This window comes from Meriones unguiculatus, chromosome X (genome assembly GCF_030254825.1).
Source record: "Meriones unguiculatus strain TT.TT164.6M chromosome X, Bangor_MerUng_6.1, whole genome shotgun sequence".
Lineage (NCBI taxonomy): Eukaryota > Metazoa > Chordata > Mammalia > Rodentia > Muridae > Meriones > Meriones unguiculatus.
This window is the reverse complement of record NC_083369.1, coordinates 129,516,376-129,541,908: the sequence shown is the minus strand read 5'-3', so window position 1 is coordinate 129,541,908 and position 25,533 is coordinate 129,516,376. Positions and strand designations below refer to the sequence as shown.

The window sequence follows — 25,533 nt, the reverse complement described above, 5'->3', positions numbered from 1 at the left end:
TTGCCATTTTTGAACTGATCATTCAACTTATAAAAAGTCTTCACAATTGAAGAAAAATATCTAGGAGAAAATAATGATTATCTGTGATCATCTTAGGTTGTAAGTCACTATAACATGTTTCCACAATTTTTCATAAGTATATTTAAAAACAAATGGACAGCTGGTACTGTAGTCAGTGGTAGAGCACTTGCTAACATGCCTGTGGTTATAGGTTCTAACACCAAGTACTGCATTGTTTTTGAGACAGGATCTCATACAGCCCCCAGCCAGCCTCCGAGTTGCTACATAGCTGAAGATGCCACTGGACATTGATCCCTCTGCCTCCAACTCCCCACGGACGGCAGGTGTGCACTACTACTTCCAGTATACGTGGTGCAAGGATAGAACTTAGGGCTTGGTACACACTAAACAAGCATTCTACCAACTGAGTTCCAGCCCAATCTCAAGCTAACTGTTTAATACATGTTTCTCTCTGTCCTTACTGATTTTTTTTCCTGAAAGGTAGCACTATTAGGATGTTGGTACAGTGCTGCCCGAGTTCCAACTCAGCTAGGACACTCACCAGTGGTATGATTGCAGTAAGTTTCTGAACCTTACCTGGCCTCAGTATCCCTGTCTATGAAGGAGAGATTGTAGCAGCACTTGCCTTAGGATACTGTTATAACTGCATGAAGTCTGGGGCTGTCAAATAGCACCACCCAACACCAGACTCCACTTCAGCCTGAGGAAACAAGAGGTGATCCAATGATGCCTTTAAAGTGGCCTCCTGTGGTTGCCTATGGTTACCAAAGATCAGTGAGGTCACTAAAATTGGGATCTATGCCAGACATTTCAAATGATATTTTTTTCCTAAAAAATAACATTAAAGAATTTGTATTTATTAGAGACTGGTTTCCTTCAAACTTTAATTTTCTCTATTCAAAGTGAATAAGCCACTGAGAGATTTTCACGAATCCCCAGTCTAGCTATGTGACCTCCAATGACCTGCCCAAACATGTGACACAGAGATTGAAAGTTAATACTTACTGCTTTCACTCTTTCATGGACAAGCAAACATTTATTCATTAATCAGAACAATTTGTCTGTGCCATAGCTAATGTTTAGGCCTTTGGGACTTTCCAGAAATTTCAGAGTTCTCTTCACTCCCATTTGTATTTAACGAGTGAGTAGTACAGAGAAGCAAATCCTAAAATACATATTCTTTGACGCCAGCAAAATTCAAGTGGAGATAACCTGGGCGATTGACTTAAATCCTCAAAAGTAACAATCATTGTCCTTTCCACGTAGACGTGAGGACTAAGCATTATGACACAAAAGAGACTGATAAGTGTTTATAAAAATATACTTGCACTGGGTGTTGGTTGTAGCAGCAGCGCACACCTTTATTCCCAGCACTCGGGAGGCAGAAGCAGATGAACACCAGGGCTGTTACACAGTGAAACCCTGTCTTGAACCCCCACACCACCACCAAAAAAAAGAGGTACATACAATTAGGTATAATCTTACCAGTGAGAGGCTAAGGCAGGAGGACTGTTGCAAGTTCAAGGCCATCCTGTTCTACATAGCAAATTTCAGTATAAGTGCTCTATAGAGGGAGACTCTCTCAAAAGAGAAGAGAGTCTTGAGCTATCTGTCTTGATGAGGTGGCTGTCACTTTAAAACTTCTACATTCTGACCTATATAAATGCAAAAATGCTATGGAACACTAATCTCTTTTAAGCATAGTTTATATATAATTGATCTACTGTAAAATTCCAATTCATACTTGGGTACATTCCCAGAATGTACAATCTCCATCACTATCCATTCTCTCCTACATGTAACTTCATAGATATTAGCAGTCATTTCCCTCTTTAGTCATTAAGAAACACCTGGTATATTTTCTGCCTATGACTTTGATTATTCTATAATATTTCACCCAAATATCTGATATGTGGCCTTTTATGGCTAGCTCCTTTTACTTAACACAATATTTTCAAGATATATCTACAGAAATCATGTATTAGCAATTAATTTCTTTTTATTGCTGAATGATACTCTATTGTGGCACAGTATTACATTTGGTTTCTTTATATCTCCTGACAAAATATTTGGGTGGTTTCTAGTTTGGGCTTGTTATAAATAATACTAGTATAAACATGGTATAAACTCTTTATATGTATTTTTTCCTGTCTCTTGTATATATGCTTACTAGTGAAGTTGCTAGGACAGAAGAGAACATTATATTTAACCTTCCAAGGAGTTCCCAGATTGAAGTCTCTATCCCCCCAACTCCTTCTACCTTTGTTTTCTTTTTCATTTCTTTCCAGTGCTGGTAGATGGATCTGGGCTCCTATGCATACTAAGCATGTGCTTTACCACTAAACTACACCCCAACCCTTGAAATCACTTTCTATTGAAGAAAATATCGATTTATAAAAGTAAAAAAACCAGGGTTGTGAAGATGGCTTAGTCCATAAAGTGCTTGCTGTGCACAAAGGAGAACCTAAGTTCAACCCCAGTACCTACGCAAAGAAAGAAAAAAGCAGAATGCAGTAATATAGTTGTAATCTCAGCACTGGGGAGGCAGGCAAAAGGGGATCCTTATGGCTCACTATCCAGCCACTTTAGCTGAACTTGTGAGCTCAAGTTTCAGTCAGAGACCCTGTCTCAAGAACTAATGTGGATAGCCACTGAGGAAGATACCCAACATCAACCTCTGTCCTCGACATGTAAACAGAAACAATACATAAAATACAACAATAAAAGAGTGCAACTCTGCAAAAAGCAGCTTGCCTGCCCTCTCACAAAGGTATCCAGTACTCAAGACAAAAAACAGAATGGGCCTAGCCCCTAGAAGTGTCCTGTTGCACCTCTAGTCCTTAACTGCTGCTAAGGATAAGCCTAGACCATATGCTACTGCTGCATTTCTTTGAACTGTTTATCAATTAAATTGTTTGTATCTGGTTTCTTGTATTCTAAATTATGCTATAAGGTCTATCTACAGTGTTGAACATAATATGTGTGTGTTCAACCTTTCTGCCTTGTAACCAGGAGGGCCAATGTTTTCTGTCCAGCGACAGAGTATAAATGTTTGAAACTTTGTGAGTCATTTGATTGATGATAGGTTTATTAGACTCTGTGTTTTCATTCAAAAGTAGTGAGAGATAACACAGCTATGGCTCTGGTTCAATAAAAATGTACATATGGACACTGAAACTCAAAATTCACATAATCTTCATGTATTACAAAATATTTCTGGGTCCTCAATAATATAAAAATGTAAAAAACCATTTCAGTTCAAAAATAGAAAAATAAACATCATTCTTTGCTCAGAAACCATACAAAAGCAGGTGGCAAGCTGGGTTTGGCCCATGAAACAATATACTTTTCCAGCTCCTGTTCTGTGATTTGACTGTAGAACTAAGTTCCAATCTATTTCTCCATTTCACTATGGACAGGTATTTGTTGTGATTCATTGGGACAAAGTTAAGCAGTCACAGTCAGTCGTTCCTGATAGGATCATTTAAGGGACAGAATGAGGTCCCAGAAATATCAATAAAGGACATCACTAACATTTCAACCTTGACAGTTTGTGGTGATAAAAGGCAGTACTTTTTAAATTTTATTACAATTTATTCACTTAGTATCCCAGCTGTAGCCTCCTCCCTCATCCCCTCCCAGTCCCCCCTCCCTCTCTCGTCTCCTCCCATGCCCCTCTCTTATTACATTGCTAGGGGAGGTCATCCTCCCCTTCCATCTGACACTAGCCTATCAGGTCTCATCAGGACTGGCTGCATTGTCTTCCTCTGTGGCCTGGTAAGGCTGCCCTTCTCTTGGGGAGGTGATCAAAGAGCCAGCCACTGAGTTCATGTCAGAGACAGTCCCTGTTCCCAAAAGGCAGTTCTTAATGCGTACACACACACACACACACACACACACTCCCTATCCACACACATCCTAATATTTCTATGTGATTCTCCAACCAGGATTCCACCAACTAATTAATTCTTCTGTTTCCAGGTGCTCTGGCTCATGAATAAAATATAATGGCTGTATTTCTCTAATAAAATTGTCAATATCAGCAGTAAAAGTAACCTCTAATGAACATCATAGGACTCAATAGGAATTCTAGAAGTATACAGCTGAAAGAGAGAAACTGAGAATATTACACTCTGAGACAAGCCTAGGCCAGGTGACCATCTAAAAATAAGCATCCCCCCTACAGAAAAACAAAACAAAACAAAACAAAACAAAACCCTTCATTTCTTACAAAATTTCTAGCCAATCTCAATGACTACTTCACAAGCAGCCTTCAAAAGGTCTTTTTTCTTGTAACCTACATGGGTTACATACATAAGGTGCTCAATTCAGGAACTGTTATAGCTTCTGGAATCACACATGGTAGCATCACATCCTGAGAGGCCACCAGAGGGAGCCTCTCAGGATTTGCTGATTCAGCACTAGTCAGGCAACCAACGCCCCTTTGTAAAAAAGGCTTCCACTTTTCCCCAGCTTTTAAAACTTATAACTTGACCCAGCTTCTGTGAATCTTCTCTGCTTGGCTTATATGTCACTGGAATTTCCAAACTGAAAGAGCCCATGATACAAACTGAGCCTTATGGAACAGGCATCAGTGTAACTGCCTCTCCAACTAATGGCACTTTCTCTGTCCCCTTCAGTAGCTTCTCTTCTAATCTGCTCGGACTCAAGTATATCCTTAAACATGCTTGCAACAGATGACTTGTTTCCTATATATATATACATATATATACATATATTCTTTTTTTAATTCTTTATTAGTTAAACTTTATTCACTTTGTATCCCCTCTGTGGTTCCCTCCCTCCTCCTGTCCCAACCCCTCCCTTTCTCCACCCTCTGCATACATACCCCTCCCCAAGTCCACTGATAGGGGAGGTCCTCTTTTCCTTCCTTCTGATTCTAGTCAATTAGGTTGCATCAGGAGTGGTTGCATTGTCTTCTTCTGTGGCCTGGTAACGCTGCTTCCCCCTCAAGGGGGAGGTAATTACAGAACAAGCCAATCAGTTTATGTCAGAGACAGTCCCTATTCCCTTAAACTTGAATGACCACTCTGGAAATCAATCTGGCACTTTCTCAGAAAACTAGGAATAGCGATTCTTCAAGATCCAGCTATACCACTCCTAGGTATATACCCAAAAGAGGCTCAAATACACAATAAGGACATTTGCTCAACCATGTTTGTAGCAGCCTTATTTGTAATAGTCAGAAGCTGGAAACAGCCCAGATGCCCCTCAGTGGAGGAATGGATACAGAAATTGTGGGGCATCTACACAATGGAATACTATTCAGCAAAAAACAAAAAAAATAAATAAAGGAAATCATGAAATTTGCAGGTAAATGGTGGGATCTAGAAAAGATCATCCTGAGTGAAGTATCCTAGAAGCAGAAAGACGCACACGGTATATACTCACTTATATAGAGTTATGAGATATGATAAACATAATGAAATCTATACACCTAAAGAAACTAATCTAGAGGGAAGACCCTGACTAAAATGCTCAGTCCCTATCCAGAAAGTCAAAGAGGATGGACATCAGAAGAAGAAGAAAAGAGGGAACAAGTCAGGAGCCTGACACAGAGGATTTCTGAAAGGCTCTGCCCTGCAGACTATCAATGCAGATCCTGAGACTTATGGGCAACCTTTGGGCAGAGTGCAGGGAATCTTATGTAAGAAGTGGGAAACAGTAAGATATGGAGAGGACAGGAGCTCCACAAGGAGAGCAACAGAACCAAAAAATCTGAGCACAGGGGTCTTTCTTGAGACTGATGGAGATAACCTAAGATGCCTGCACAGATGTAGCCCATGGCAGCTCAGTATCCAAATAGATGACTTTTAAGGGCAGAATGGTAAGCCAAACAATCCAGACATGTCAAAATACACACCATGTGATTCTATTTTTGGAATATTCAAAAATAGGCAGAAGTCAACTATGAGTCTCCGAATAATTTAATGGTAATTCTACAGAGAAAATCAAATACACAAACAATAAAAGTCAGGAAACTGTAATATGATAAAGCAATATGTCATGTCTTGACCAGGATGGCTAGGGGTGTCAGGGAATGGCTGTCAGATGTGGGAGCATCATCAGCTTGCTGAATTTTGAACAGCCAGGCCAGAAAGTTCCTCATTCTCTACTTTGTTTTCTAGTGAAAAGAGTATTGGGAGCTCATGTTGAATGAGGATGCCCTAGGTTGCCTGTACTCAAAGCCTGAGTCTCTGCATTTAACATACACTTAAACACTGCCATCCAGTACAAAGTAATCTTCACATTGCCCAAGAGAGCACTTGTGCTCCTTTTTGTTTGTTTGTTTACTTGTTTGCTTGTTTTGTTTGTTTTCTGTTATTTCACACCTCAGAATGCCTAAAACTCACAACAACCCTACTGTTTCAGCCTCTTGAATGCAGATAGACTAGGCATGCACGGACCAAGCATTTAGTGTTCCTAACCTTTTGGGGTGAATGAAGGCAAGAATAAATTTGCCACAACTGTTTTAAGGCAGTAGGAAATATTGCTATAGCTGTCTGCTCATACTGCTTAGATTTGAAAGATTATGAATTAAAATCTTCAAAACAGTGAAGGAGCTGGGAGTTGTAGTACATGGCTTTAATCCCAACACATGGGAGGCAGAGGCAGGTCTATAGAGCAAGTGGCTCCACACAGAAACCCTGTCTCGAAAAACCAAACCGAACCAACCAAACAAATGAACAAACAAATACAGTGAAGGGCCAGATATGGTTGTCTATAATACTAAGACCCAGAAGAGGGCCCTAGTTGGACTTCTTTTGCTGAGATAAAAACCTCATGACAAAAGCAACTTGAGGAGAAAAGGGTATATTTTATCTTACATTTTACAGTTCATCATCAGGGGAAGCCAAGTTCGAAAGCCAAACAGGACAAAATCCTGGAGGCAGGAACAGAAAGCAGAAGCCATGGAGGAGTGATGTTTAACTGTTGACTTCCCATGGCTTCCCAGCTTGCTTTCTTATACCTCCCAGGAAAAGCTGCTCAAGGATAGCACCACCTAAAATGGGCTGTGCTCATCCACATCAATCACAAATCAAGAAAATGCCCCACAGACTTGCTTACAGGCCAATCTGATGGAAGAAATTCCTCAGTTGAAATTCCATCATCCCATATGACCCTGGCTTGTGTCAAACTGACAATAAAACCTAACCAGAATGGGGATACAGAATAAGTTAGGATTTTAAGGCCATCCTCTACTATATAGCAGGTTTTACTGTAGTCTAGGATATATGAGACTTAGTCTCAAATAAACAAACAAAAAATCAAAAAAACAAAAAAGAAAGAGAGAAACATAACAAGGGGACCAGGATTTTACTTTCTGCCTATGATGTGTTTCTTTCTCTTTGTCTCTTTATTTGTCTTTATGCCTTCATACGTCTCTCTGTTTCTAACACACACACACACACACACACACACACACACACACCACATCCTAGATACAGAGCTAGGTTCATGTGGATTTCTTCATACCTCCATCTACAACCTTTATCAGGCATTCTTGCCACATTCCAAAGAAATTATAGACAAGTCTGGACCTTGACCAATTTTGCAATGGTTGTAATGCTGCTATGTGACCACATACATGTGAACTGCCTTGTACATGAGCTCTGTTGTCCTTAGCCAATTTCTAGAATAATAAGTCTATTTGTTGTACTTCACCCATACCACTTAAAACCTTGTAGTAAGCTCTAGCTAATTTTCTAGTAGCATCTTTATAAATAATATCATTGTTTTGAAAGCCAGGAATGGTGATTCTGTTCATGTGACATGCTTGAAATGTGTCTTTGGGAGCCAGTGTGAACAATGACTCTCAAAAGTAGAAATAATCCCACTCCCTTGCCTCTCCAAGTTGATAGTTCAAGCAGCAACCCCAATCTAGCAGCTCTTTAAACCAACCATGAGGCCAACCCCTAATGTTCTCATGCAAATAGTGGTGTAGTGTGAGAATTCAACAGGAAAATTGGTTTTTAAAACCATTCAAGGTGCTAGAGAGTGTCTCAGCTGGTTTGGGGACCCTAGGTTCCAGTTGCAGCACTGTGCAGTTTTATAATGAATTTCAGGAAGCATATCTGAAATAAAATTTGAAACACCAACTAGAGCATTAATTATAAAAAATCTTGTACTGAATAAAACAAGAAGCTCAATGAATCTCAAAAAAAAAAAAAAAGAACTCCGACATCGCACTATCAGGTTGGCAACACCAGTGGAAATTAGTCTATCGACGTCCTTAGTCATCAGGGAAATGCAAATCAAAACGACCCTGAGATTTTACCTTACACCCATCAGAATGGTTAAGATCAAAAACTCAAATGACAACACATGCTGGAGAGGATGTGGAGAGAGGGGAACCCTCCTCCATTGCTGGTGGGAATGTAAACTGCTACAACCACTATGGAAATCAATCTGGTGCTTTCTCTGATAATTAGGAATACTGCTTCCTCAAGATCCAGCTATACCAGTCCTAGGCATATATCCAAAAGATGCTCATGTACACAACAAGGACATTTGCTCAACCATGTTTGTAGCAGCTTTATTTGTAATATCCAGAAGCTGGAAACAGCCTAGATGCCCCTCAGTGGAGGAATGGATACAGAAATTGTGATACATCTACACAATGGAATATTACTCAGCAATAAAAAAAAAACCAACCAAACAAAACAAAAACAAAAAAAAAAAAAACCAAGAAAATCATGAAATTTGCAGGAAAATGGTGGGAACTAAAAAAGATCATCCCGAGTGAGGTATCCCAGAAGCAGAAAGACAGACAGGGAATATACTCACTCATAAGTGGATATTAGATATATAATATAGAATCAACATACTAAAAGCTATACACTTAAAGAAACTAATCAGGAAGAAGGACTCTGGCTAAGATGCTCACTCCCCATTCTGAAAGGCAAAGAGGATGGACATCAGAAAAGGGAGAAAACAGGGAAGAGGATAGGAGCCTGCCACAGAGGGCCTCTGAAAGGCTCTAACCTGCAGGGTATCAGAGCAGATGCTGAGACTTATAGCCAAACTTTGGGCAGAATTCAGGGAATCTTATGAAAGAAGGGGGAGATAGTAAGACCTGGAGAGGACAGGAGCTTCACAAGGAGAGCAAGAGAACAAAAAATCTGGGCACAGGGGTCTTTTATTAGACTGATACTCCAACCAAGGACCATTCATGGAGATAACCTGGAACCCCTGCACAGATGTAGCCCACGGCAGTTCAGTGTCCAAGCAGGTTCCATAGTAATGGGAACAGGGACTGTCTCTGACATGAACTGATTGGCCTGCTCTTTGATCACCTCTCCCCTAGGGGAGACAGCCTTACCAGGCCACAGAGGAAGACAATGCAGCCACTCCTGATGAGACCTGATAGATTAGGATCAGAAGGATATGGGTGGAGAAGGAGAAGGGAGGGTGGGATTGGGAGGGGAGAGATTGGGAGGGAGATACAGGGGGAATACAAAGTGGATAAACTGTAATTAATAAAAATAAAAAATAAAGAAACTGATAGGAAAAAAAAAGAAAATTAGTTTTTATTTTTTACTTATTCATTTTTATTTTAGGTGTATGTGTTTCAGGCCTGAATGTATGTCTGTGCATGCCTGCAGAGACAAGAAGAAGGTGTTAGATCTTTGAGATTGAAATCACATCACAGGCAATTATGAAGAGCCATGTGAGTGTTGTGAATCTAACCCAGAATACTCTGGAATCGCAGCATTAACCACTTAACTCTTAACCACTGAGCCATCTCTCCAGCCCTAAAGCAGGATCTCTTAAAATCAGTAAGAGAAAAAAAGATACACAGACAATAAACAGCCATGAGGGCAGCTAAAGTAAGTACAAAAAAAAAAAAACCTTTACAGTTAAGCAACAGAAGGACCCATATGTCAGACAGGCAGGAGCATCCATCTTAGAAAGTGGCTTCTCCAGCAATGGAAGCATTTCTCTTCACCTTGCTGCCTTGTATAATTCCCCCACCCCAGCCATTTGAAATTTATTTGAGCTAATTCCATCTTACTCTAAAAAGTTACTGTTGGGCTAGTGAGATGGCTCAGTGGATAAAACACCAGTAAGTCTGATACCTTGATTTTGATCCCCAGGAGCAACATGGTAGAAGAAGAAAAACAACTCTCAACCAACTTTCCTCTTATAACTTATGCCATACATGCTTGGATACATACACACAAACACACACACACACACACACATGCACATGCAAATAAATAAGTGAATGAATGAATGAATGAATGAACGAATGAGTAAAAATTTGAAGGTGTTGTCAGAGCCTGGGATTGTAGCTCAGCTCATAGAGTGTTTGCCTACTGTGCAAGAGGCCCTGGGTTTGATTCCTACCAGGAATATTGGCCCATGCTTTTAATGCCATCACATGGGAGGTAGAGGCAGAAAGATCAGAAGTTCATTGTTATCCTCCAAAGATTAAGTTTGAGTCTATCCTGTGATACATGAAACCCTGTATGAAAATTAATAAATCAATACAATAATCAAAATTAAATATTTTAAAAATTATTTTTTAAAGAAGTTACTGTCAAATGTATCCTATGGTCAAAATCACATCAGTTAATGGGTGATGGAACATCTGGTGGACCTAGAGACAAGGTCATTCGAGTTGTGGAGGTCCCTGAAGATAGAAAAGGAGGAAAATAGCTGTTTTCTTGGTTGTTCTGCTGAGAAGCAAATGATGACCAGAAATTCTTGAGAGCACAACACCTAGTTCTTGGCTGGACTTTCATGTAAGTTGGAGACCAGGACTTTCCTTACAGGAAGGTGAGTTTAACCTGACTTGAAGCCACAAAAGATGGGTGTAAAGAAGGCTTGGGGCTAAGGATTACCCAGGAAAAAAAAAGGATAGACAGGAGAATGCTGTGGGGTAGGCATTCCTCTCCTGAAGTTGAGTTGGGGTTTGGCTGATGTGACAAGGCTCTGGCTTTGGCTAAGAAGCCTGATCACACATCTCAGGGTGGCCACTGAGGCCTGTACTTATGCTGACCCAGAAGTTCTTCTAGAACTGTGGCTTGGCTGTGTTTGCTTATTTTTCAGGTTTTAGTTCCTGGTCTGGGTTGATTTGGCTAATTGTGAGACTTACTATTCCTCCAACAGAGGAAGCCTGCTCCTAAAAGAACTTTGTGGTGAGGATATAGGAGGGCCCACCATAGTGACCTATTTTTCCTCATAGCTTACCCATACATTTCACTAAGCCTGCTTCCTCCAAAACATATGAAAGGACTGAAACTTCAGCCACCATCTCAGCCACATCAGCCTTGTTCTCTTTGCTGTGGGCAGTGTGAAGACACAGGAGGGATATATCTAAGCTGGGTTTGATGCCTCCCTGCATGTAACCTTGACAAAGTCACTAGACATTGGTGTCTTTGAGTAAGAGTATTTATCTATGAGTGAAAGTATCATAAGGAAGCAGAAAACATATTGTGGATAAAAACTGTCAGAAAAAAAGAGTCAGCAGAAGGGCAATGGGAAGAATGCCAGGACAGGGAGGGGCACAACTTCCAGGACACAGAGTGCAACTTCCCTGCAGCACTGTTTGGCACTGTTATGGTTGAATTATATCCACCTCCAAAGTCCTGTGTCGACTTCCCAGCCACCAATATTTTAGAGTGTGAACATATTTGGAGACCAAGGTCTTTGCAAAAGTAATTAAGTTGAAATAAGGTCATTAGGATGGACCCTTAATCCAATATGATCAGTGTCCATATAAGACATAATTTTGGCACAGAAACACATACAACCGTAAGAAGACAAGCCAGGGAGAGACCTACAAGACTCTTTCCTCGCAGCTATCAGAAGGAAACAACCTCACCCACAACTTCATCTCAGACTGTCGAAGAAGTTGATGTTATCTGAACAGTATGATCCTGTTACAGCGCCCAAGCAATAAATACAGTAGAGCCAGGTTTTGTGCGGATGTGTCTGCCTTTGCCCACCTGAGAGGCGAGAGAATAACCCAAGTGTTTTCAGTAAACTGCTTCCACACAGTTTAAGAAAAAACATGGCTCCTAATACATATCCAATGTAACAGGGAGCATCTGGGTCCTAAAATGATCATAGCCTTTCAGGTGTGGCAAAAGGTTTTATGCAACCCACTTCTGGTAGTATATGAGAGCTATGTTCTGTTCTGATTCAGTTAATTTATCTTATCTTAACAAGGTCCCAAGGTAACAGTTCTTGATTCATAGAGTGTTGGGAGCCCTACGAGTTTAATGAGTATGAAATGTTTAGAAGGGCATTTTTAGCCGTATACTTATTGTTGTTGTTATTTTTGAGCCTTTTCTTTTTGCTGTTATTGGAAGGTATCTGTGGGGAAATTCTTAAAATGCTGACTCTTGGCAACAGCAACACAGAGATTTCACAGCCCATCCCCCTCTTGGGTGAGAGTGGAGAACACTGAGTTGATTGTGTCACCAGAGGCCATATGAGGTTGGCCTGGTCTCCTTTCCAACACACAGGCTAGGTTTCAAAATGGAACAAAAAGCTGCATGGGCCTGGGGCTGTAGGAAGCCTGCCATGCCACACACCAGCCTGCTCAGTCCTGTGTAAATCAGACAAGGGGTAGCAGGGTACAGAGAGTACTGGAGGGCAGAGAAGAAGGGGGAGAAGGCAACTGGAAGTGATCATCCAGAGGTCTGGGTATTACACGTTTGTAATATATTAACATTTTGAAACAGGCCCAGTTTATTTCTCCTATGCCTCTATGCACTCTATGTTCCCAGCCTCCCTTTGGGAGACTCCCTCTGACAGAGAGGAGACTGTCTCCCCTTTGGTTCTGTGGCTCTTAGCTCCTTACAAAGTGGCTAATGGCGAGTTCTTATCAGTGTCACCAGCCTAGGTTTTGGACAGCTAGCTGCAGAGATGACTGCGTCACAGAACACTCACCATCCTAAAGTTGTCTACAATGTTGCCAGCCAGGGAACATCTGGTAATGACTGGAAACATTTTAGAATGTCATATCTAGAGTGGTTACTATGTAGATGCAAGTGAGGAGAACTGTTAAACAGTCTATACTACACCTACCATAAGGAATCTTAGAAGCTCAAGCAGAGTATGATGGTGGGTGAGTATAATACTAGTATTTGGAAGATTGAGACAGGAACACTGTAAATTTGAGGCCAGCTTGGGCTACAAGTTTGAGATCCTGTCTCTAAAACAACAAAAACAAAACAACCACATATCCTCAAATATATAGAGTATTTATAGAATAGGAATACTATGGAACCAGGACCAGCCAGTCCAGAGCAGGAGTGAGGTCCAATGCATTCAACTCTGGAAAACTCACCTTGAGAGCAGTAGGCTAGAGAGCAGTAGGAGTGAGGAACATGCCCTCCCCTGCCCAGGGCCTGCATGACCTGGAGCAAGTCGTCCTTTGCTCCCCCCACCCCCACACCTTTGCCCACACCAGAGGAGGTCAAAGAGTCACAGCCAGAGTCACATGACCTTATAAGGTCATGTCAAGCAAGCACCTGAAATTCCTCTCCACATAAATAAGACATTCCCAGCACAGTTGCCCCAGCTAATGATGTGCACTAACCCTGAAAGCCTCTACCCACTACCCAAAGGTTTAGATGGCCTTTGCCCCCTCCCACACACAAACTGCTCAACAAAGCCTGCCTCCTGAATATGTTCTCGTCATGCTCACCTGCAGGTGAGGTCTCTCTCTCAGGCCACCAATCCTGTTTGCAGGCAATCATGCTGTTATGGGAGGGTGATCAGAGTGGGAATGATAAGTATCAAGTTGAAAAACCCTTGCCTAGATACATGTTAGAGATGCAAGGAATGGTTTCTGGGTTAAAATACTATTAAAGAGGTTGGAGGGATGGCTTGGTAAGTAAAAGCACCTACTATGAAAATGTGAGTATCTGAGTTTGAATTGCCAAAAACACATAAAAGCCAGAAACACAGCATAAACATCTGTAATACAAGCATCTATAATCCCAGCACTCCTGTAAGAAGATTGGAGCTGGAGACAGGAGAATCCCTAGAAGCTCGTGGACCAGATCATGTGGTGGGTGGAGTAGAAAAACAATAAAGACTCTGTTTCAAACAGGTTGGAAACTGAGCTCTCATACAAAAGGTTGTCCTCTGACTTCTACTTATATGCCCACATTCATACACTTCATTACGCTCCCGTGCATGTACACACATACACACATTCAAAATAAAATAAAAATAAACTACAATGATGTTAAGGTGTTGAGTGAAGGAGTGAATGAATATTGAGGTTCATGTCTCATGGAAATGCTTTTTCAGTACTCATAGATGGTCTTTTCTTAGGACATTACCAATGTTGTTTTTAAATAATTATTTTATTTTATTAAATAATCTGTATGGGTATGTATCCATTTGTAGGTATGTGCAGGTGGTCACAAAGGTCAAAAGAGGGCATTGGATCTCTTTGAAATGGAGTTACAGATAGTTGTGAGCTGCCTGATGTGGATGCTGGAAGCTGAACTTGGGTCCTCTGGAAGAGCATTACTTGTTCTTAATCATTAAGCCATCATTGCAGCAACCTGTTCCACTTGTTGTTGCTTTGAGGGAATGTCAAACTATATAGCTTAAGCTGGCCTGGAAATCATTATGTAGCCCAAACTAGCCTCAAACTGTCAATCCTCCTGCCACAGCCTTCAAAATAAACCACTACACTCAGCAACTACTGTTTAAGGATCATGTTCTCTGAGCTCACAGCACTGAAGAATACAAACATGGTGCCTACCTTCACAGACTGGAAAAAGGAAAAAAAAAAAGACATATCAATTTTTCATATATGGCTCTGTGATCTTGGAGAAGTCATTCAGTCTCTGGGCATCTATTCCTCATTTGTAAATTATACATATTGTTTTGATTTTGAAGTTTACTCCCAACATTTAAACAGTATTTGTTTCATCTCAGAGAACTATTTCCTCTTTAGTTTTTCTACTTTTCATACACTGTCATAATAGTTGATTGTAATAGATTATATAATACATATCTCTACCAATCAGAATTATTTGGTAAATTCCTGCACTCCCCATGGGATGGAATAACTGAGAATATGTGGATACAAATTAATCTTCTAACAATAGCTAGAGAATTGGAGATGTCAAATACCACTCCAACTTTGTTTTTTTTTTTTTTTGTTTGTTTATTCTTGTTTGTTTGTTTTTTCCTTTTGAGACAAGGTCTCACTCTGCAGCCCAGGCTACTCTGAAACTCACTCCATGCTGGGCTCAAATTCTTGACAGTCATAGCTACCCAATTTTATTTCTTATGATACTATTTATAAAAAAAAAATGAAACGAGTCACAGCTATAACAGGGATGAATTTCAAAGACATGTTGAATGAAAATAACGGGATATGAAAGTGTATTTTATGATTCCATCTATGTGAAAACAAAAAATAAGCAAACCCACAATAATAGGAAACAGAATGCCAATGGCCACTCTAGCAAGTGGGACAAGATAGTGTCCTTGGAAGGTCTAATAATGTTCAATGTATAGATTTGCCAAAACTAATGAAAGTAATCTCCTTGCATCTGAATTTTTGTGTATATTCATTTTAAAAGTTTTATTTATTTCTTTATTTCACATGTACATATTTTGCCTGCATATATATATATATATATATATATATATATATATAGAGAGAGAGAGAGAGAGAGAGAGAGAGAGAGAGAGAGAGAGGGAGAGATAGCTATAGATATGTGTATATCTGTGTGTGTGTGTGTGTGTGTGTACGTGGTGCCCACAGAAGTCAAAAAGGTGTGAGATTCTCCTAGAACTGGAGTTACAGATTGTTTGAACTGGCATATGGGTACTAGGGAGCAAACCCAGGGTTTCTGCAAAAGCCACAAGTACTCTTTTGTTTTGTTTTTGTTCTTTGAGACAGGGTTTTTCTATGTATCCTTTACTATCCTGTACTCTGTACATCAGGCTGGTCTCAAACTCACAGAGATTCCCCTGCTTCTGCCTCCCTGAGTGCTGGGATTAAAGGCTTGAGCCACTGAGTTTGACTAATAAGTACTCTTAAGACAGGGGAGAAAAGAGGCAGGTGATAACATATTATATAGATGGGTGATTCTGCACAGGCATTTTCTGACAAAAGGTATACAGATTATCTATGGGTGGTTGTCCTGAGAAAGGAAGGGGGCCAAGAATGTAAAGGAACTAAATGGTCTTTGTGTAACATTGAAACTGTCACCATGCCCATAAATTCCTATATCAAAAAAAATAATGCATTATTTTTAATTAATACGTAATGTAAGTAATGTCATGATGTACAAAATAAGCACAGTCCTGCAAATGAGAGAGAAAATGTCTGTTGGGCTGCTTCTGGGAACATACTTAAGCAAAAGACTGATAATGAGTCTTTCCACCGTCCAACACACCCACTGGCTAAGCAGGGAGCAGCGGTGCTAAAAGGCACTGAAAGTAATGCAGTTAAGAAGAATAATTCTTCTGTCTTTTACTTAAATATGTATTAAAGAGCCCTCAAAAATATTTAAAAAAAAGTTTAAATTGCCTTTATCATGGTATTTTAACAAGCATCTTCAAAACATAATACCCCATCCATAAACATACGTATAAGTTATCTGCTGCTGTGTAACACAGTATCCAAAATACAGCAGCAGGAAATAAGCCTGTCTTATCTCGCTGTGTGTCCTAGTTTCCTTTCCTAATGTGGTGTAGAAGCAACTTTAAGAAAGAAGGGGCTTATCTAGCTTACAATTCCAGATTACAGGCCATCACTGTAGAGAAGTCAAAGCCCCAGTAACTTGAAGTATCTAGTTACATCCAAGGGCAGGGAGAAAATAAATGCATGACTATTTATTGCTCAGCTCATTTTCTCTACCTTTATGCAATTCAGGAATTAAACTCTGGGAATGGTGCTACTCACCATGGGTGGGTCTTCCTACATCAATTAATACAATCAAGACAATCTTCCCAACATTCCTACTGGTCAACCCAATCTAAATAATTCTTCCTTGAGACTCTTTCCAGGTGATACTGACTGTGTCGTGTTAACGATTAAAACTAACTATTATAGTGTTTGACACATAAATCTGGGTGTACTTGAGCTAAGTGCCTAGGTTCCAGATCTCTCAGAAGACTGTTAGCATCTAAAGCCTCAGCTGGGGCTGAGAGATTTGCTGCCAAGTGCAGTCTTGTCACAATTGGTTCTGGCTCCTAATATAAGGCAGGACTGATTACAACACAGCATCTCCCTCCTGTGCTGGAATGACTCAAGAGAAAGAAAACACACTCAAGACTAAAGCCTCAGTTCTTTTTATCCTAGTTTCAGAAGTGCCATGTCTTATCCCAGCAATTTTATATCCACGTGAGTCACTAGGTGTGGCCTAACTGCCAAGGGAGAGGATTATGCAAGATTATGCCCAGTAAGAGCCAAAGTTTCAGATTCATTTTAGCAAACCAGCACTAGTCTCTTTGGATCATTTGCTAGCCATACACATAACATTTCAAGTGTTCCCCAAATATTTGGTGCATATTTGCTCAGCTAGAATCCAAGAAAGGGCCACAAATTTTATTAGGCTCTTTGGTCTCTTAGGTATCATTTAATAAAGAACACCCTCATGCCCTCATTATAATTTGCTCTTATGCTACTGAATTATGAAGAAGCAAGGCCAAAGTTCTCAGGCAGAGGGCCTAGCCTTCTGAAGCAAGAAGAGTTGGGATGGCCTACTCTGGATGTAAGAGGAGCTACCTGGACTCAGGGGAAAGACACCTGAGCACTCAGTGGCCTTGGGAGTAGATACAACCAGCTGCTGTCATCCTAGATTTCAGCAGCAGCCTTTTTAATTAGTTTCACTAAAGGCATACTATTTCCTAAGGGTGAGGCCAGACAAGGAGGGACAGACAGACACAAGCTGATGACAAAAGAATGGAACAGGGTACCTACCAAAACCCCATGCCCAGAGGAAAAGGAAATATTTTCAGATTCTTCTAACCCTCGGTAAACATGTATTCCACCTTGCAATAGCACTAGGATCACAGTTTTTTTTTTTTTTTTTTTTTTTTTTTTGGATCACAGTTTTATTTCTCTTGGGATGTTTCTATTTTATACTTCTTTCATCAAGCTAGCCCTTTCTAAATGTGAGGAAATAGGACCAGCTCATAATAGTTGGCCCCATCTTCCATATGTTATGTCTATTCTGAGATGAGAAGTGATGTGGCCAATTGTTTACCCTCAAAAGTGAAAAAGCCAGATCTTCAAGTCCTATCCTAAAGCTGAAAGCCTGCATGCATGGCTGCACTGAGATACCTGCCAGACTGCTGGTAGAGCTCACAGTCGTGTTGGTCTCCTCATAGCTGTGGGGACACCACTGCCATCCTTACTTCACCATATCTTGCCTCAGAACAAATCTCACTTCCAGTGCAGTCTGTCATTGTCATCCTTGCAGGAGAGAAAGATGGTGTCTTCACTGGACACTATGCCCCAGACTGGAACTTGCTATATACATAGATTTACCAGGCAGATGTGTCCCAGAAGATTTCAGCCCATTACTGCCTAATGCCTTTTTCTTTGTCGCCAACACACACTTCTGTGTCAGCTCAGCCCCAGACTACAAATGCCATGCAAGCCTCCCTCTCCTCTTCCCTCAGAAACTGTGATTGGAAACCTTCAATATAAGAAGGCATTCATATTGTAATTCATATATACCTAACATGATGATTTCAGACCAAGAGCTCCACATTGAACAAATCATAAGAAAATAAATTCTGGAATATTAGAGCTGGAATAACTTTTAAAGAACATCTACCAGTTGAGACTGAAATTGTGGACTGCTTACCTAATATATAATACATAACTCTGTATTCCAACCCCAATACCAGGGGTGGGGAAAAAAATAAAGCTATCATCTAATCAGTAACTCCTAACCAGGGTCATTGGAATCCTTAAGCAGGTAGCAATTTTTCTGGTGCATTTTGAATTGTCACAAGTAGAAGGAAGAGCTTCATACTGGCATCTATAGGTAGAGACCACAGTCTAGGCTAAACATCCTACATTGACTCAGATTACCCCTCATGGCCATCCTAAAATTAAGAAACTCTAAAACTAAATGCCGTTGTTACTTTCAGAATGAGAATACTGAGGTCTGAAAAAATAATAGTGACTATTTCAAGATTATATAGCTGCAAAGCCAGAAGCTTATCTGAGTATATCTATTTCACCTGCCTCCATCACCTGCTTTGCTCTGTCAAGAGTTGGTTGAAGAGAAGAAAAGGTGGGGACCCAAGAATGCTTTCATTTTGCTGTTAGAGTTCTGATCCAGGGTCTATCAAATATAAAATATGTTACCCAACAGTGAGCTACAACACTGACTAATTTAATACATACAGCCAATCTAAAACAATGGAGGAATATCACAATAAACAAATCACTGAAGGACACAGTAACCTATCTGGATAACCCAAAATCTGAACAATTTCATCTTTAATCATCAGTTTGAATAGAACTGTTTCACCAAAATTGCTGATGGATGGAATTCTTCAGAGGATAAGTTCCAATGCTGATGCCTCAGCTTCTAGAAACATCAGGTTTTCAGGAGAGAATGTTATATTCTCCTCTCTAGGACATCCACACAAGTACCAGCCACAAACCAGAAGAAAGGAATGTAAACAGGGTTGATGGAAAAGAGGGCATTAACACCCCCCCTCCACACACACACACACACAAGCATACACAGGCCGTCATGCTGGGACTGATGTCACCTGACCTTTCCATCTGCCGCTGAGTCATCAAGCCCCTTCCTTCAGTGAGCTAATTATGCAGCAAAGCAATTAAGAAGAATGCTGGAAAATCTAAAGGTGTGGATTATCTCAAACCTTCAGCTCTCATTAAGGATCATTTTTTGTTGTTGTTGTTGTTAGAGATAGAGCCATGTTTTACATTGGCCCATTATCTTTGAAAACTATATTTTATTGTATTTTATTTAATGTTGTTGTTTTTCAATCTACTGAAAACACCTACCTGGAAAAAAAAAACACATTTAAATGCTGGACCGTTGCAAAACACTGTAAAACGATGAAGTTGCCATTCCCCAGAAAATTTTTACTCTAAATGAAATTAAGCTCACTGCTGAGAAGCAACCTCTGTGAGAAGAATTAATAAAGATGTCTTTATTGAGCTAGCACAATGGCAGAAGGAAAACGGTTTATGCTTATCTTTTCAAAGAAGCTCTTTCTCTTGGTCTCTAAGAATATATGTGTTGTAGTCCGTACAAATTTTTCTCCCCCTCCTAGCAAGAGGCTTTTATCTCTCTGTCTGGTCCCTGTCCACTTTGTGCAGGTGAGCACACCAAGATCCAGCTCGCACTCGGACCTGCACCAGGCCACTGCCGGTCTGATGCTTGCAACAGCAAATGCAGCAGGAGGAAGCAGCTGTGAGCTGCAGGCATTACAGCAGCCAAAGGCCTTGCTTTCGGCTTTAGGGGACGCTGCCAGAGCAGCAGACCACCAACCCGTGCTCCACGTGCAGCGTCTGTACTGCTGGGGGCGCCAGGAAGGGCATCCGGGCACCGTGCACCCCTTACCTGCAGTGCCGCATCTTGCAGCGAGGCCGTCCACCTGGACAGCATCCTAGAGCATCCTTTCTTCAGCACGTCTGCTGCTAGCAATGTGACGTCATCAGGAGGCGGGCTCCACTCTGCCACGTGACGTCTTTGTAGTCCTGGTGCTGGGAGCAGGGTCTGAGGTCCGAAGGGGAGGGGATGGGAAGACTAGATATTCCAGAAGAGGTAGGTAATAATCAGTTTGACCTGCTTTCAGGCTTTCAGGTTGTTTGTCTTGATGCATGTCTATTGCTTGGCCTTATTGGAAAAGTTATGGGAAACAGCAAGCAGTAGCAATCGACATTGTTCCAGGCTCCAGGATTTCAAAAAAGGTAGCAATAAGGAGAGTATTGTGGAAAGAGACACAATCTGGTGTTCTACTTTACCAGATGCAATAGAGAAACATATTTTATGAAAAATCACTACGACACCTGAAATAGACTATGCATGAACTCACTGCACTAGAGGATTGGTTTTACAAATTATATGCAAAATATTATGCTCAAGCAGTTCTTGATAAAATATTCTACTAATTGCACCAATGACTAATACTTTAAATTGCTCTCAGTAACTTCATTACATTTTTATTTGCTAAGAAAAAAAAAAAAACAGTGGCACCACATATCAATTCTATTTACTGTAATATTTAATTATTTAAAATGAAGGACTATTGAGAATATGTGTCTGTGTTTAGTTTTCTTAACTCATAGGGTAAGACATTTCATTTCTCAAGCATGAGTTTGTTGAAAACAACTCATTATTTCAGATGGTCTAATTTTTCTTACATTCTGAAGAAGTGAGTCACTTTACTATTATAATGTACATTGTCAACATACTTCACTCACAGTGAAACAGCCTTTCCTTAAAAGCTTTTGAATATTCTGTGATCAGTTCATAGAATGCACCTAGCACATTTAGAACTTAAAGCAGTTCTCTTATAAAATCTGTTTGTCAAACTATGTAAATGTGAGGATTAAAAGGGCAATGGTAACTTTTCATTCATATCCCAATTTCACAGATTGTTTTAACTTTAAGTCACAGTTTTAACATTCCTTTTGATAAATCTCTTGAAAAACACATTAAATAGATTGTTTTACAAACAAGCATGAATTAAGTTGGCTGGCCACTTAACTCCAAGAGGTTTTATTTCCTTCTATATTTAACCCTGTCCCCTTTACCACCATTACTTCCAGATTAAACACATTTCTGCTCATAAGGTCAAACTCTAAATTAAATACAGCCCTTGCCTCGCTCAACAATCTATTATTTTCAATACCCTTTTTTAATTGACAGTTGCGGTGTGTATTTCTAGGTCACTCCCCTTAGGTTTGTTTCTCAGAGTGACAAATAACTTACCTTTATAGCTCTGAGGTTCTTGAGATACTAAGCCAAATTGTTACTGTCATTTCTGGCTCCTTTGGGTTGAAGGTCTGAAGTACACAGAAACTGACAAGTTCATTTTCCTGCCAGAGGCAAACGTCGATTTCAGCCTCAGGCTCACAGAGGGCCCAGGACAGTCTGGCAGTATCACGTGTTCAGCTCAGCCACTCAACCCACCCCTTCCCTCCTGGTCAGCTCTTGGCTCTGGAAGATAGGCTTTGCAATGTGGTCGGCCTTCTACCCTCGGTGGAAAAGTATCCGCAGAGAACCCTATTTCTGCAGTACAGGAAGCCCCACCTCCGGAGGCTGGTGCTGCCTGCCTAAGTTTCCCGGGGTGGGGGTGGGAGCGGAGGACTGTAGCGCGCATAACTCACCCAGCTGCCAGTAGCATTGTAACTCAACACTGCTGCCCACAGCCTTCCTCTGTGTTCAGCTTGCCTGAAATGACTAAATACCAACACCTTCCTCATCCGGGCACAGATTTTTTTTTAAACAGGTTAGTTTCACCTTCTCTTTTTCCACGTGATTGCTCAATTGAAAGCACACACACACACACACACACACACACACACACACACACACTCGCACTCCAGTGATTGTGCCAGGTGATTTCTAATTTGAAAACACACACACGCATGCACCTTCGCACGGCAGGGATTTTACCACATGCCTTTAATCCCAGCTCTCCAACATTCACCAGGCAGAAGCAGACAGATCTCTTTGAGTTCAAGGAGAGTCTAGTCTACAGAGTGAGTTGCAAGATAGCCTGTCTGGAAAAACAACAATGGAAAAAAAAGGGGGGGAACACAATGTCTGTCTGTCTCTCTCTCTCTCTCTCACACACATACTCACACACACTACAACAGAGCTGAAATTGCTCAGTTGAAAGCATATATTACAACAAACCTAAAACAGGGTCAAAGAATTTCCAAGAGAATGAAATAACTCTTATAATATCCTCTACTCTCAAATACCTCCCCCCAATTATTCTTTTTTGTCTTCTGAAGACAGTGTCCTTTGCTTTACAGAAGCTTTTAGTTTCATGAGGTCCCATTTATTGATTGCTGCTCTTAGAGCCTGTGCTGTTGGTGTTCTGTTCAGGAAGTTTTCTACTGTACCAGTGAGTTCAAGGCTCTTCCCCACTTTTTCTTCTAACAAATTTAATGTGTCTGGTTTTATGGCTTGGCAGGATTAACATAGTAAAAATGGCCATCTTACCAAAAGCAATCTACAGATTCAATGCAATTCCCATCAAATTACCAACACAGTTCTTTACAGACCTTGAAAGAAAAATTCTCAACTTCATATGGAATAACAAGAAACACAGAATTGCTAAAACAATTCTCTACAATAAAAGATCTTCTGGAGGTATCTCCATCCCTCATCTCAAGCTGTACTATAGAGCAACAGTAATAAAAACTGCATGGTACTGGCATAGAAACAGAATGGTGGATCAATGGAACCGAATAGAAGACCCAGAAATAAACCCACACACTTATGGACACCTGATCTTTGACAAAGATGCCAAAACCATACAATGGAAAAAAGACAGCATCTTCAACAAATGGTGCTGGTCTAACTGGATGTCTACACGTAGAAAAACGCAAATAGATCCATACTTATCACCCTGCACAAAACTAAAGTCCAAGGTACACAACTTTTATATACGAACAAGAAAATAATTAAGAATTGAATCAAATTATAAAATTTGGCAACTCAGTGGTGAATAGGATTAAGGGTGTTTTAAAAACCTTCTTCTCTCCTCCTCCTCCTTGGTATGCAATAATTTCTCCACAGTGACACAGTTTTATAACAAGAGAAATATGTAGAATAGATACTTTTAGCTAATTATTTGATGCTCAGTTCTTATTTGAAGGGTCTCCAGTCGTAAGCACAAAGCTTGAAGAGAAAAATCACAGCCTTTCTCTGGATTCCTACCTGTCAGGCATTGTTGCTGAAGGCCAATCATGTTATTTTCTCCTTCCTGTACCCCTGCTTCTCATTCTACAATGGAGAGAGAGAGGGGGGAGAGAGAGAAAGAGAGAGAGAGTGTGTGTGTTAGTCATCTCAAAAAGCTTCTTCAGTAGCTGTGGAATGCACCATTAGGCTCTAATTTCTAGATCCCAATTTCTTGTTTGTTTGTTTCTTTGTTTGTTTGTTTTAGATATTGGTAATTTCATAGCATGAAACTTCTTACACTTTTCTCATATTTATTATCTGCACTTTCCCCTGAAACACAAACAAGATTTACACTATGGGATGATTGTTCACTTGTGGGTGCTGTTTTGTTTTGAGACACAATCTCACTCTGTAGCTCAGGTTGCCTCTTGAGTGTTGTGAGACACTTTGCACAACTAAAACTGTTTCTTTTTTTTTAACAACTGATCATTTTTATTAGTTCATATGCTCAAAAGTAGCTGTCATGCTGTTATGGATAAAAGGAATCACTTTTGAAACTACTTTTCTTTAGTTATCAATTATGTATTGGTCAATATTATGAATACATGAGATGTATTCTTACATGCTCTGATGTGTACATATGCAAGCACAATGTTACATTTTCTTTTTTAATTTTTTTATTAATTACACTTTATTCACTTTGTATCCCCCCATAAGCCCCTCCTCCCAGCCTGATACCACCCTCCCTCTCCCTTTTTCATGCATGCCCCTCTCCAAGTCCCCTGATAGGAGAGGTCCTCCTCTCCTTCCTTCTCATCTTAGTCTATCAGATATCATCAGGAGTGGCTACATTGTCTAAAACTGTTTCTTAATAGGAATGACAGTGCTCCTTTTTTTCCTGGGGACATTTTCAGCTGCCCCACCCAGACACTATAGGGCCAAGTAGTACATCCCTGGCATCCAGTGGGTGCAGCCCAGAGACATTAGGGAACAGGCTAAAATGTGAAGAACTGCTGCCTATGACACTGAATGATATAGCCTCAAATATCAATGAAGCTGAGTCTGAGGCTGAGGGCCTCTGGCTTAGAATGACTTATAAAGTATGCTTTGATTTCCCAACCATTCTGAAGATGTGCTGGAGGATCTGCTATATAAGAAAACACCTTACATGTCAGCAGTAGGGCATAAGGAAAGAATAACTGCCTATCTCTACATATTCCATCTCTGAAAGAGACCTAGAAATTGGCGGTTATATCTCTGGGTAGGAGAACCCAGTGGTTGGCCCACAGAGGCTGGTGAAAAGTTTTAAGAGTTTTGGAATGCATTACCTATGTTTTAAACATACATGTTCCAAACACTGTCATCTATATATGTCAAATATACAATGCACTGAGTACATTCATCTCCAAGGTGTCTTTTGATGCTTGCAGCTAAGTATTACCAGCACAAGGAAAATGCTATGTCTTTCAGGACAGACAGATCACAGACTTGACGGTACCTCTTGCTCTCCACCTTAGAGCATCTTGTTATCAGACATGGAGTCATGGTCCCTGCTTAGCCTCTAGATGACATCCCTGACCATTCCCTCATTTCCTCTGTGAACCCACAGCTACCCAATCCCCTTGGATGGCATGTACCACAT

The 25,533-nt window shown here is 40.5% G+C and overlaps 1 protein-coding gene across 4 annotated transcripts in view; it reads right to left on the bottom strand.

Moving 5' to 3' along the window:
- Positions 1-22,496, bottom strand: part of Clcn4 (chloride voltage-gated channel 4) — a 78,324-nt gene extending 55,828 nt beyond the window's left edge. The window contains exons 1-3 of one of the 4 annotated variants that reach the window (XM_060375129.1): positions 22,367-22,496; positions 21,969-22,075; positions 20,595-20,780 (exon numbers count right to left, since the gene is read on the bottom strand). In XM_060375129.1, coding sequence (XP_060231112.1) covers positions 20,595-20,608 — 14 coding nt within the window. In that variant the 5' untranslated portion in view covers positions 20,609-20,780; positions 21,969-22,075; positions 22,367-22,496. Of the gene's footprint in view, positions 1-20,594; positions 20,781-21,968; positions 22,255-22,366 lie in introns of those variants that run through there. The other 3 variants (XM_060375131.1, XM_060375133.1, XM_060375130.1) reach the window with 3 other exon arrangements.
- Between the last annotated feature and the right edge of the window lie 3,037 nt (positions 22,497-25,533).